Raw genomic sequence first — 15497 nt, forward strand, 5'->3', positions numbered from 1 at the left:
GTATGATAACAAAACACATCGGTCTTAAATAATAATAAAACTGAAATATATTTATAGAGACAGAAGATCAAGTTTTAAAATGAAAGATGTTTATAACAACCGAAGATCAAATTTTAAAATAAAGGTTATTTATAACGTTGGAGCATCAGATTATAAAGTAAAATGTGTTTCTAAAGTCTGAAGAACGGATTATAACTTAAAATCTGCCTTTGTCTAAAATCTCAAGTCATCCACTTCATAATATTTCTGAACTGGTTTGAATTTCGCGCAAAGTTACACCAGGACTATCCACGCTAACCGTCCCTAATTCAGGAGTATAAGACTAGATGGAAGGCAGCTAGTCATCGCCACCTACTCCCTCATTTACCAACTTTATAACGCCCCCCAGGGCTGAAAGGGCGAGCATGTCTGGTACCACTGGGATTCGAACTCCCGCCCGTCCGATTACAAGTCGAATGCTTTAACCACGTGGTCTTGCCGGGCAGTATATGAACTTTAACCACGTGGCCTTGCCGGGCAGTATATGAACTTTAACCACGTGGCCTTGCCGGGCAGTATGTGAACTTTAACCACCTGGCCTTGCCGGGCAGTATATGAACTTTAACCACCTGACCTTGCCGGGCAGTATATGAACTTCCATAAATTACTTTTAATATTGATTTAGACTCTTGTTATTGGTTCATCATTTTTCTGTTATATTGACGTATTAAAACGGATATAGTCGCTAATCTGTGCATTAAAGTAATCAGGAAATTGTAGCAAATGCCATGATGGATCTTGCTTTATTAAGGGGGAAAATATTAAGTTTTAAATACGAAAATGGTATGATTTTAGAAATAAAAATTATTCTCTTTGAACTGGTGGTTCCTAACTGGTGATGTGTGCCAAGCTTTGAGGATAGAAGGGTGCATTACATGTTCTGATAACGGCGCGTTTAAGAGTATTAGTACACACTTTATGTAATATATTAACTTTATACAAACTTCACTCTCACAATTATATTTTTATTTGATTTTATATACTACAGCGAAGTCGTTGCTTACTTAAAACTCGAATAATATTTTTGCTACCGCAAATCCATGGTATAGTGTAGTTTAACTATACTCCTGAAGTTAACTGCATTGTATTATTATAATATGCCCAGTGTCGTCCAAAGAAACGAAGTATCTCCGCTGGACATGCGCGCAATCACGTAGGTTTGGGCTCAAAAAAGGTGCCATGCGAAATATTTTATTTTTTAGGGGGTAAGTGCGTGGGTGGCAGAGAAGGAGAGTAGCCCAGTTTTAAATCTTTGAAATCTTGTGCTCATGTTGAACAATACGTAATTCAATAAAGTAATAATTAAAACTAAGGCTTTTTCTCACGTGATGAAATAAAAGCATTTTTGTTAACTTTAATAAGACTTAATTTTTCAGTGCTCTGTAAAGTCAGGTATATGTGGCTATACATTTACTTATTAATTATAATTATTGTGTAAGACGCTAGAGGAATTTTTAACTCTCCTCCCTCCAATTATGGATTCCTATCTGAGCACGTTAGTCAATGCGCAGTTCATTTAGCGTGGCACCGTCCCTAATTTTCAACGACTGTTCATAGGGTCAGTTAAGTTTATAATAAGATACAGTAAAATGATTTCTTGTATCTGATAAGTTTCGTCAATATTCAAAACTCAACTCACCATAAGGAATAAATTGAATACTTAAATAATAAATACGACGGCCTGAGGTAAAACATGTGCACGTGTGAAGACTTCCGCTGCGTCATTTAAAAATATTATGGTAGGTGAAAACACTAAATAGACTGCACGAAACTTCTGCGTGGTGGATTTTAGCTTTTAAAACGTTTACGTGCGATTTACCTGCTATGCTCAGAATATGACGTGTATTTAACCTTGGATGTTTTCAGTTGCTACTCGCTATTTTAGCTATTAAAATGTACAACTTTCTGGAGAAAATTTGGAGAGCTCATGTTAGTTACATCATAAAACACCATAAAATTTTTCATTACTATTAACAACTTTTGAAAATCAATGTATTCTTTAGGCTGATAAATAATTGAGCCACTGCTCAAATATCTGTCAGTTTATAAACAAGTTTCCTTTCCTATATATATATATGTATATATACACTTCCAATGTGTTCTAGTAGACGATTTCACCTTCAACTCATGTTTTGTTAGTTTTCAGTGAAACATAAAGCTACACAATAGGTTATCTGTGCTATGCTCGCCACTGGTATTGAAAACCAAATTTTAGCGTTAAAAAACTGGAGACTTCCAGCCGGGCTGCTGGAGGAGTCTCTCCAGGTAGTTAGCAATTATACAGTACAAAATAAATAAGATTGAACAATCACTTTGCAAGTAATTTAATCTGTTTTACGCAATGTTCATGTAGAATGCACCATTGTAAGGGGCCTTCCTGTTATTCCTATAGGGGAGAATCACGTGCAGGTGTTACTTTTTTTAACACTAGAGCACGAGCAAAGTATTGAGTCTCAAGTCGATACTTGGCGCATATCATGCTGTTCTTGATTTGATCTCATATTTAACATATGTACGTTCGTGCATTTCTGTTTTCTGCTTACATACATACATACATTCCTGTTACTTTTTCACATACATACATTTGTGTTATTTTCTGTACATGTATACGTATATCTTATTTTTGTACATACGTACGTTTCAGTTATTCCACATGTGAATCGTTCACGTGTTATTTTATTAACGTGTTCCAGTTTATCTTATGAATGACTTAGTCGTACTCTCTATTGGCATGTTGTATGAATGACGTACTTCAACAGCACATTTTCTTTAGAAAAGGGAGAATAGTGAAACGGAACAAAAACTGAATGGGTGTTTCTGCTTGCCAGGCTGATGTTCTCTCTAACCATTAAACTCTTGAGTTCGGCTAATAAAAGACCCGTTTTCATTGAACTATTCAGAATTGGCAGAATTCTCACTCTGTAATGTTTGGCTTAAAAAGCTTGGTATTCGCGTAGTGGTCTTTTGCTTGGACGCACTAGTACTAAGTTATTAACTAAATATAAGAGGCACTCGTCCTGTGTGGTTGTTCTTTTTACAGAAGCTATAATCGATATCACGTAGTTTCGATTTTTTGCTTCTTCATAAATTTTGCTGTTACATAGGACAACAAATCACTGGTAACATTTCAGTTAAGAACGATTGCAACCAGGGTTGTAGCTTGGATGATAAAAAATGTTCATGTCAGGGATTTAGTTTTTAAATGAAAGAAACTTTCTTAAACAGAGGTGTTAAGAGATATTAGTATAACCTTCGCCCAGTTCCCGACAAATCATTTCTTAATGACGAGAAACCCACTTGAAATAAAAATGCATCTCGGACCGACTGGTTTGGGTATTAAAACTTTTATTGACAAGGAGAAAACAACGTTTCGATCTTCTTGGGTAAGTCATTTGTTGAATTTATGGACAATTTAAAGTTAGTTATAGATGTTGCTCTATATCTTATGGAGAAATGTCTGGAGGGTTTCGGGGAAGATGGCGAATGAGGTTGTAAAAGAGAAGAAATAAGGTGACAAACCACACAACAACAAACGTCCCGTGATCAGACTCACTGGGTAACTGATATTTGTAAATTCATGTGCTGTAGAATTTGATGTGGGGGAAACAGGAGTACCCCAAGAAAATCCACTTTCACAAGAAACCCGCATGTCCTGTGCTCAGTGCTGAAAGTTAGAAAAATAACAAGTGCTTATTTTTATAAAGTGAGTGTAATTTTGAACTGTTAGCAGACTTTATATATATGTGTCACGTGGATACCGTTTTGTGAGGGGCGTTGGTCATGGTAATTAGATTGGCAGATAAAGTTTCTTGTTTTCACAGAATGTTAATATTTGTGGGTTAGTGTTGTTAGTCTGTTCTAATTTTATATATATATATAAGAAATTGAAGTAAAATCGACGGTTTTAGATCTAATCTTAGGGCTTTTTTTGCTAGATTTGAGTGACTTATAGATTTATAGGTGGCTTGTGAGCTGTATTTTACTAGTTTGTTTTGTTTTGAGTTTCACGCAAACCTACACGAGGGCCTTCTGCGCTAGCCGTTCCCAATTTAGCAATGCAAGACTAGAGGGAAGGCAGCTAGTCATCACCATCTACCGCCAACTCTTGGGCTACTCTTTTACCAACGAATAATGGGATTAACTGTAGAATTATAATCCCCCCACGGCTGAAAGGGCGAGCATGTTTGGCATGACGAGGATTCGAACCCACAACCCTCGAATTACGAGTCGAGTGCCTTAACCACATGGCCATGCGGTGCCTGTATTTTATTAAGGGACGTATATAAGTTTTATTAGTTTTTAGAATTATATCGGGTGTACAATCTTTGATATTTTTTGTTTTCCTAGTTTTAAATGGTTGATTTTTTGTTGTTGATGGATTTGTTGATATTTTTAGTGTTGTTTGCACAGATAAGTTGGGCATTACGGGTTACGCCTAAAAATTTGACTTGGGGGCGTAGCTTTGTCTCGTCATTGCCTCGCTTAAGTTTGACGTTTCAAATATTTTTAAAGCGTTTATTTATAATGCGTCTAAACGCAATACCCGTGGTTTTTACAGCGTTCACTAGAACGCGCTAGTCGTTGCACCAGTTAATGATTGCAGGTAATGATTTTTGAACTGTGTTGCTTGCTATTAGTGATTACGTGACACACTCCATATGACAATGTCGTCTGCTTACTAAGAACACCAAGTGTATGTGAATTGGGTGAAAAGATATGTAGTTGACAAGTAATCTATAGTTTGTTTGTTTGCTTGTTTGTTTGTTTTTTGAAATTCGCACAAAGCTACTCGAGGGCTATCTGTAATCTATAGAGCAATGGTAAGAGAACAGACTCTTGTGATACTCCTGCTAGGCCCGGCATGGCCAGGTGGGTTAAGGCGTTCGACTCGTAATCTGAGGGTCGCGGGTTTGAATCCCCGTCGCACCAAACAAGTTCGCCCTTTCAGCCGTGTGGGCGTTATAATGTGAAGGTCAATCCCACTATTGGTTGGTAAAAGAGTAGCTCAAGAATTGGCGGTGGGTGGTGATGACTAGCTGCCTTCCCTCTAGTTTTACACTGCTAAATTAGGGACGGCTAGCGCAGATAGCCCTCGAGTAGCTTTTGGCGAAATTCAAAACAAACAAAAGCTTTTAATGAAATACATAAAACGGTTAGAAATCAGATTTTAGAAATAAAGTTCTTCTAGCAATATTAAGTTTAGCTAAAGTCATTAATGTGATCTTGAAACATTAACGCCATTAGTTAATATGTACAGGAATTATAATTAATTTTCTGGGAGAACTTCGATATGCCAGTTTTCATGCTGTTTTTAAAATAAACTTTTGTTTGTTTGCTTGTTTTGGAATTTTGTGCAAAGCGACAAGAAAGCTACAAGCTATCTGCACTAACCATCCCTAATTTAGCAGTGACTAGAGGGAAGGCAGCTAGTTATCATCACGCACCGCCAACTCTTGGACTGCTTTTTTACCAATGAATAGTGCGATTGACCGCCACATTATAACGCCCCCACGGCTGAAAGGGCGAGCATGTTTGGTGTGGATTCAAACCCGCGGCCCTCAAATTACAAGTCGAGCGCCTTAAGCACCTGATGGTGCCGTGTCAATAAACATTTAACACATGTATGAACTAAGATTAAACAAGTTACTAAGAACAATAACAATGAAATGGCCACAAATGGAAAAAAAAGTATTTTTTTCTTACGACATCAAATTTAAATCCACTTTACTTTCATTTTTAATGAATATGTAGAAGTAGCTGTTGTTGTTAAAGCGCGTGAGTTATAAATAATTGTTAAAGTAACTTGTTTTTCATTTTCTCTTTAAGATAGACTAACGCTATATTTGTTGTGTTTAGTTAATATAAAGCAACACTCACCGAGTTCAGAATACAGTTAAGTCACAGTTCCTACGTATATTCTAAGTAATTAAACAGAAACATTTGAAAATTAGCGGTTTTGAATGACTTCAGGATGTATATAACATATAAAATGGAGTTTATATCTTATATAAAATATAAGATGGAGTTGGGGACCCCTTTGCTGCTATAACAGTCTCCACACGTCTGGGAAGGTTCTTCACTAGATTTTGGAACATGGCTGCGGGGATTCGCTCCTGTTCAGCCACAAGAGCATAAGTGAGTTCGGGCACTGATGTCGGACGAGAAGGCCTGGCTCGCAGTCGGCGTTCCAATTCATCCCAAACGTGTTCAGTGGGGTTGAGGTCAGGGCTCTGTGCAGGTCAGTGAAGTTCTTCCACACCAACCTCGGCAAATCATGTCTTTATAGACCTCGCTTTGTGCGCGGGGGCATTGTCATGCTGAAACAAAAGAAGACCACAAAGGTGGAATAACACAATTCTATAGAATGTCATTGTATGCTGTAGCATTAAGATTTTCCTTCACTGGAACTAAAGAGCCTCGCGTAAACCGTCAAAAACTGCTCCAGATCATTGTTCCACCTCCACAAAACTTTACACTTGGCACTATGCATTCAGGCAGGTAGCATTCTCCGGGCATCCGCCAAACCCAGATTAGTCCGTCAGACTGCCAGATAGTGAAACGTGATTCAGCACTCCAGAGAACACGTTTCCACTGCTCCAGAGTCCAATGGCGATGTGCTTTACACCACTCCAGCCGACGCTTGGCATTGCACATGGTGATCTAAGACTTGTGTGCAGTTGCTCAGCCATGGAAACCCATTTCATGAAACTCTCGACGAAAAGTTCTTGTGCTAACGTTGCTTCCAGAGGCAGTTTGTAACTCGATAGTGAGTGTTGCAACTGTTGAAGATGATTTTTATGCGTTTCAGCGCTCGGCGGTTCCATTTTGTGAGCTTGTGTGGCCTACTGTTTCATGACTGAGCTGTTGTTTCTACTAGACGTTTCCACTTCACAATAACAGCACTTACGGTCAATTGTAACTCTAGCAGGAGTTACAATCCTCCTCTCGGAGGAGCTCTAGCAGGGCAGAAATTTGACGAACTGGCTTGTTGGAAATGTGGCATCCTATGACAGTGCCACGTTGAAAGTCAATGAGCTCTTCAGTACGACCCATTCAACTGCCAGTGTTTGTCTTTGGAGGTTGCATGACTGTATGCTTGATTTTACGCACGTGTTAACAATGGGTGTGGCTTAAATAACCGAACCCACTAATTAGAAGGGGTGTCCACATACGTCTGACCATGTAGTGTGGGTATAAAGAAAGAAACTTTCGTAACGAGATTGGGAGTGTTAGTGCAGAAACTTTACAAATAACAAGATGAGTATAAATAGAGATAGTTTCCTTCCTGCATTATGATCATAACGAGACGATAGTGTAGATGCAGACCGTGAAATTATTCTGACGACGCCACAGGTGTGAAGAGAGAAACTCTCTTGGGGACGAAATGGGTGTAAACAGAAATAAATAAAACGTATTCTAAAGAGATCCGATTTTTATCCCCTCAAACTTGCGGCAAACAAGTCGAATATTTTGCGCCATAATAATGTTAGTTATGGTATTATTATACAGAAAAAAACAAATCAACAACAAGTATTTATTAGTTACGCTGACAGTATAAAATGAAATGTTACCTAAAACGAAAGTAGCTGAGTTAAAGGGATATTAAACACAATTCATGCACTTTCACCATCATCACTACTTTATTTCCTTCAAAGGGGACCAAATGTTACCCGGAAGAACCATCTATTTTGACCACTCATACCTCTGTACAGTAGTGTGTTGTCAGTCAGTTTACACTAAAATAATGTCACAAGGGATGTGTAACATCGCAAACTGTACTGTCGTAACGTAAGTAAAACGTGCGTATGCCATGATTCACGAGAAGAATTATGCAGTTTCCAGGCTACAACACAGCATGATATATGAATTTCAAAAGCAAAAAAAAACAAACCAATTTTTACTTTTAATTTTAGTTTTATTTACTCTTGAAACAAAACGGAAGTACATCTAGTTTTATATGAAATTACAACGAAAATACTTTTAAAAGTTTAGAAGCACGTTTGACAGTCTAGCCAACGGATACCACATGTTAATCAACAAGAGACAAATTAAGTTAAAAGTTATAAATCTGTTAACATTTGAATCAAGAACTGACTTTATTAAGTGAAGAAGTTCAATTATGTACAATTATGCAATCGCGTTAAAGTAAAGGAAAATTGAAAGACATATTAATCCAAAGAAATTATGTGGAGTTCGTCTGTCTATATATATAACTAAACTCACAACCAGTTTCACCGTTGTTTCTGCTTGTTATAAGCGGAATTGGGTTTTTTAAGTCGCTTTGATTTCTTGAGAAACGTTGGTTACAGTTTATTCGGGCTTGTTTTATTCTTAGATCGTTAATTTGTGATTTCCTGCAAGTTGTGATTTCAACATACAGTAAAATGGTTGTATAAGTGGTTTTGGTGATTGACCAGGTCAGTGAATAGCCTACACATCATTACACTTTCATAAACATCCTATCCGTATTCCTGCTCAATTATAAAACACACCCAAAATCGTGAACTTGCTGACCCACCCAAATGATATTCTATACTTCTATTATTAAGTCACGCAAATCTCCTTTTAAAGACTAAGCCATAAAAGAGCAGTTCTGAACTGCAATGCCGCTCATTTCTTGGGCTCGCGAGACTAACTGGAAAGAATTTTAAACCAATCAAATACCCATCTGTCTATAGTAAAAGGACTTCTGTGGTTACAGAAAATTCCCAACAACTTTGTAGTGTCTTCTTGTTTTCTAGATTTATTGCAAGGTTATTTTTATATAATCATGTATCGATCATTACAGCCCCAAACCCTGTTGTGCTGCTTTACGCTTAAAAGCAACAAAAAACTTTTATCATTTGTTTCTATTTTAACAAAAATAGGAACTTATACTAGTATGGTGTGAGCACCTCTTTTAAACCGAAGTATGATCGTGATTAATTATATATCTCATAAAACATTAGTATTATGTTTTAAACACTGATTTCCTTACCGGTTTCTTTAGGGATTTTCAAGAAGAATAAAATTGTGACAGTAGTGTTTCAATCACATCGTGTTCGCCGATATCCGTTGGCGACGACGCGTGTCGCTCAATACCGGAACTCATCAAACACAGTAATAATTTGAACGCTGTTTGTCACACCAGTCATTAAAGGTCCAAAAGACCTTTCTATGGTGGGGTTGAATTACTACTATACACTCATCTTAAAAAAACAAATAAAAACTAAGAACCTAAATAAAGAAACGTACTATTAAAAATATAATAGGTTTAATACTCATGTCTTATGACTAGTATTTTACACAACAAATAAAAGTCACATTTAACCGAGTGCGAAAGAGTGTTGTTGGTTCACGTTATTGGCTTGCATGCAATCAAAGTGAGACTCAGTGTTTTGGATGTTGTTTCACATTGATAGTTCTAACTACGTTTAACATTGAAGTTATCAAGTTGTAAAAAATGTAGAAAATGACATTTTATTTTCAACTATATGACGTTGTTTTCAGCCCACGGTGGCTCAGCGGTAAATCTGCGAGCTTATAATCGTCTCTCGATAATGTCTACAGTCGGAAAACGTAGACAGTCCATTGTGTAGCTTTGTGCTTAATACCAAAGAAACTTTCTAAATACAGTGAAAACTTTCAAGCAAAATAATGGCCAGTAAAACCTCTTATTTCGTGTTCTGAATAATATTATTCAGCTTTTAGTTAAATTGCTTTGTTATATTTTCGTGGTTCCGATTTTTTCAATATACGATTCTGATATTTTAATATAAATAAACACCTGACAGTTCTGTCGATACCTTATCGTTTACTTAACAAGGCGAGTGTGATCTTTCAGTTCAAAGTCACCCTATAACTTACATATATATATATAATATCATCCTTAATATGAAGTTATATATTTCAGTGTTCATTTTATTAATTGTTTGTTGTTTGAATTTCGCGCAAAGCGACACGAGGGTTATCTGCGCTAGCCGTCCCTAATTTAGCAAGGAAGGCAGCTAGTCACCACCTCCCACCGATAATTCTTGGGATACTCTTTTACGAGTAGTGGGATTGACGGTAAATTATAATGATCCTCCGATTTCGTGTGATGAGGATTCGCACCCTCGGCCCTCAGATTGCGAGTCGAGTGCCCTAATGGAGCCCCAATTCATCGATCTATAAAATGAAAAGAACACAGACAGCACAAGGCGCAATGATAACTCAATGTATTTTGTCTGTAATGGTAACGTAAGGATTAATGTATCAATAAACATATATCATGAAAAAATCGGTCCGGCATGGCCAGGTGGCGTAATCTGAGGGTCGCGGGTTCGAATCCCCGTCACATCAAACATGCTCTCCATTTCAGCTGTGGAGGCGTTATAATGTGACGGTCAATCTCACTATTCGTTGGTAAAATAGTAGCCCAAGAGTTGGCGCTGGGTGGTGATGACTAGCTGCCTTCCTTTCAGTCTTACACTGCTAAATTAGGGACGGCTAGCGCAGATAGCCCTCGTGTAGCTTTGCGCGAAATTTAAAAAAAGAGACAAACAAAAACAATCATGAAGAAATGTTCATCAGTTTTATATATATATTGTTTTTTTTCATAGCAAAAAGTTCTTCGAACTATGTATAAATGAGACCTCGCAATATTACTCCGTTGCTGTATTCATGATGTTCTAAAACACATAGATCCAAGAAGTCTTGATAATAATGAAATAGAAACCCAATTAACCGAACGCTTTCGAAAGGTGGACCTTTCTTCTTCAGGGGCGAACTACGTCGTAGTAATCAATGTTATATTTCCAAGATAATAGGTTACATGAAATTGGAGTAAATACTGTTTGTTCTTGTATATAACTAATACACGTGTCTGTGTTGTGTTTCTGTGGTTACATTTCAGTTTTGTAGAAAACAAGAGCAAACAAATAAAGGTTTTAAGTTATGTAACAAGTAATTTATTTATCTTCTGTTTCAGGTTTGGTTAAGCTTGGAGTGCACTGTGTGACAGGAAAGAAGGTTGCTGTCAAAATCATCAACAGGGAAAAACTGAGTGAATCTGTTTTACAAAAAGTAAGTGTTTCATTGTAACGTGATTTTAGCTCCATAGCGTTGATAGTGAACTAGAACTGTAATTCAGTTATACATTTGTCTGTGTAGATTGTTGTATTTATATCAATATTAGTTACACGCAAACAGTGTACAAATTCATTAAAACGATTAAAACACAGAAGAACTGAAGAATGATGAACTAAGAAAACAAACTATATTCAACAAATCTAGTTCACCTTTCGTTAGGGACGAGGTAAACTGTTCTCAGATGAGAAAGACAAGTGTGGTCTATTTTTTTATGTTTTGTTAATTCTTTCAAATTATGTATCATTATATTTATGTGTTATTGTTGCTTTAAATTCTTTGTGGTTAAGATAGTTAGGAAACGTTTGGTTTTTGTTCAAAACTCTTTATTTTTCATAATCTTTACCTACTTGTGCCTTCGTAACTTTCCAAAAAACCTTAATGTTAAAATATTTCGAAAATATAGATATTTATCGTATTTGATATGGTAAGTGCAGTCAACTAGTTTTCACTTTTAAAATTATTTGTGTCTAACGTTAGCGTTGAAGATTTATATATTTTGGTTATTTATCAACTAGGATGCAGTGATTGTTTTAAATAGGTTATTCGTATACATTCGGCAAGCGATGAAACATAATTTGGAGATCGCTAATGCACATCGAATGCAATATAAATAGTCAAAACTCTGACATTTTTAGTACGACAACATATAGTTGCGCTAACGTTAGACTATTCTGAACGATAGTATTTTAAACATGTACACTGCATCTGTACGTTTCAGCGTTGCACTCGAGCCAATCTTTCTTCTTCCTCTATGTCGCTGAATACCTATACAGTAAGGCTTACGAAAATGGATGTAGATTTCTTTCTCAGTTGGTGTGTCATGATTATATATCTAACGTACACACCAGTATTCTAGATATTACCAAGTTAGCAAGAACGTTTTTAAAAGTCTGAATGGATATTTACATCATGAGAGTTATAAATCTATCGTACTCTGAGCAACTTTAAACATATTACATACTGCTTTCAGTCGCTTTTAGACTCGTGTTTTATACCTGTAAGTGTATCGAACACTTAGTAAAATATTTATTATACAGAATATCAATTGTTTCATTTTCAGATTGTCAACATTTTATGCTTTCACTAGTATCTGTGTATATCTTAAACGTTGTTTAAATTGCAATCATAGTAAGCTTCACGATCACTAGTGTCTCAGATGTCTCACAAAGAAATGTGAGTCGGTCTTGCGTAGGTAGAAATAAAATGTTTTTGAAATTGTGTTGGCTTTTTTTCATTTTAAGTAGTATTTTGTTTAATTGCGTTTCGTGTGTCACACCACAAATATACGGCATTCTCAAACCTCATAAACCAGATTGTCCATTACGACCAATAATGTTCACATATGAATCGTTTAATTACAATCTTGGTAAATACATAGCATGGGCATTCTCCAAATTTGTAACATCAGCCAGCTCATTCATCAAAGACTTTTAATATCAAGTCTAATCTTAATCAACTTAATCATGAAGCCTTAATGGTCAGTTTCGATGTCATATCCCTCTTTACAGAAGTCCCAACCGCTGAAGCCTGCAAGATAGCCTTAGAACTCTAAATCCGAGACCCTAACCCATCAGTAGACATTCCCAGTAACCAATTAGCAACCCTCATAGAATTCATCACGATAAAGACAAACTTCATGTTCAACAACTACAACTATGTACAAACAAATGGCCTAAGCATGGGCAACCCAGTATCACCAGTTCTAGCCAATATTTTTATGACACAAGTTGAAACACAAGCAATTAACACAGCATTACATCCACCACTATACTGGTACAGATATGTTGATGACACGGTTACGGGATTCAAATCTACAGAACACATACTTAATTTTTTCAATCACATTAACTCTATACATCCCAACATTAACTTCACATGTGAACAGGAAGAAAGCAATCAAATATCATTTCTTAACCTCAAAATTACAAGAACCGATACACAATTTAAAACAGAAGTCCACCGAAAAATCACCCACACTGGACTATACATTCCTTGGGACTCAGCACATGAAACAAAACAAAAACTCGACATAATAAGAAACCAAATAAACACAGCCATAAAACTATGCTCATCAGATAAAATTAACAATGAATTAGACAAAATAAAACAATACTTCATCAACATCAATAAGTTTCCTCCACAAACCGTAGAAAACATTGTATGCACACACCTAGACAAAAAGCGAAATCAACTAACAAAAGTAAATATATCCCACGAATTAAAAACTTACGAAATCATATACTGCTGCATACCATATATTCCCGACATCAGCAGAAAAATAACCAACATTTGGCAAAAACTAGTAACAAAATGTGGCATTCCAGTTAATACTAAATTTATTCAAAAACCAGGCACAAAACTGAGGTCTATACTATGTAAAAACTACACTAACAAACACCACACCAACATTATTTATAAAATACAATGTGATAACTGCCACGACTTCTATATTGGAGAAACAAGTAGAAAAATGAAAACCAGATTCAAAGAACATAAAAACCCCCCTTCACACGTTTTCGAATACTGCAAGTCAAATAAACACAACATAACCATAGAAAACACTCAAATACTAAATAAAGAAACAAACATAAACGAAAAATTAAAGAAACCTTACTTATACAACAACTCAAGCCCAAAATAAACCAATAGAAAGGAACACCTTTATGCCTATATTAATAAATATAATCAAACATCTAAGCATGCCCTCTACAATCTTACACTCAATTACACAGCCCCCTTCAATCATGTGGTCAGCTATCGGTCAGTTACCTCTTTCTTTCTTTGTGATCCTGACGATGACCGAAGAAGGTCAAAACGTTGTTCGTTCCTTTACATAAACAATTCTCTCAACCCAAACCAGCCGTTTTTACATATATATTTCTCTACAAGTGGGTTTTCTTGTCATCACGAAATATAATTTCAGATGTATATTGAAAGATTCAACTTTTTCTTGGCGTGCAAATGAAATTAGAACTTCAAAGAGTAAGAATGATCGATTGTATCTTTATTTAAAGAGGGATTTATCTTTATTGAATTTAGAGCACAGGCATTTGCTTCTAGTTTTAAAGACACTATTTATGACACTAGTTAAGACGATAAGAAAATACAAGAAGATAACTGGCCAACGAATATACGACTAAACTAAGCTTTGCATGAACACTGACCAAAGTCTAACTGCTCAAGAACAAAACAAATTGTTTCAACACTTTTATCTTTTCTACAATACTGGTAACGTCATTAGTTCTAGTAGCTGAACCAATTATAATCCAATACTGGTAGCGTCATTAGTTCTAGTAGCTGAACCAATTATAATCATTTGAAGTGATTAATGATAGCTCTACCTCCACTCCCCCATGCGCCTGCCTGGCCAACAAACCAACAAGGTCATCCTCCTGGTCACTAAGTCTAGAAAGACTAATAGCGGGATATATATACCATTAAGATTTGCAACGGTTGGTGAGACAGGAGATCCCTAAGGTGTCGTTTCTAAGTGAATAGTGAGGAACTCCTTGAATAAATTCCAGTGTATACAAATGAAGTTTTGATTAATTTAGAAAAAATTGGGTTATAGTAAAGTTTATGGTGCAAAAAAGTATGACATGCTAATATTTCTTGGGGGGAGGGTGGATAACAAAAAATATGTAGTGCTTTAATAACATTATAATGTTACGATTTAGTTTTTATTAGGAATATATCCTGTAATATAGTGTTATTGCACATTATATGCGTACAACGTATTATGCAAGGATATGCTTGAGTTGAAAACTTACAAGTTGTGACTTAGGTTGTAAAAGTGTTTTCACCGCACTGCAGTGGCACGAGCCTTCATATAAATAGTAGCAGCACATTAGGGAACTGAGATTAATCAGTTAGGTGTAAGTTCCGTATTGTTTTCGCTTTAAGTACCATCATATTGTGATAAATATTCAGTGAACTCCGATACCATTTATTAAATATATTAATACAGTAAGCTCTAAAAACAGTATGAAATTGATATAGTTTGATATGTGTGAAATGAAGAGTTGTTGCAGTATGAAACCGGTGTGGTCATGGAGAACTATTATGACAGTATGAAATTGGTACATGCTGTCAAAGAGTCATGCTGTGTTAACATTAAACCGGTTTAGTAACATCGGACTAAAACAGTATGGTTGAGGAGTGCCCTAGGATCAAACTATCGCAAAAGCATGCGTAATTGTAAAACAAGTATTGTACAACATCGTAAAAACGGCATATAGTAGATTGATTTACATTTTAGCTCCTTATACGAAATGTGACGGGAAAATGTGTGCTGTTATTGAGTTTTCTGCTTAGAAAACAGAACACGTTTCTGTCAGGATTTCAAGGAC

At 36.1% G+C, this 15497-nt stretch overlaps 1 protein-coding gene across 7 annotated transcripts in view; it reads left to right on the forward strand.

Annotated features, from left to right (window-relative positions):
* Positions 1–15497, forward strand: part of LOC143226336 (serine/threonine-protein kinase BRSK2-like) — a 111866-nt gene that overhangs the window by 28565 nt on the left and 67804 nt on the right. For all 7 annotated transcript variants that reach the window (XM_076457166.1, XM_076457169.1, XM_076457172.1 and 4 more), the window contains exon 2: positions 10988–11082. In XM_076457166.1, coding sequence (XP_076313281.1) covers positions 10988–11082 — 95 coding nt within the window. The remainder of the gene's footprint in view (positions 1–10987; positions 11083–15497) is intronic.

This window comes from Tachypleus tridentatus, chromosome 9 (assembly GCF_004210375.1).
Source record: "Tachypleus tridentatus isolate NWPU-2018 chromosome 9, ASM421037v1, whole genome shotgun sequence".
NCBI classification, from domain to species: domain Eukaryota; kingdom Metazoa; phylum Arthropoda; class Merostomata; order Xiphosura; family Limulidae; genus Tachypleus; species Tachypleus tridentatus.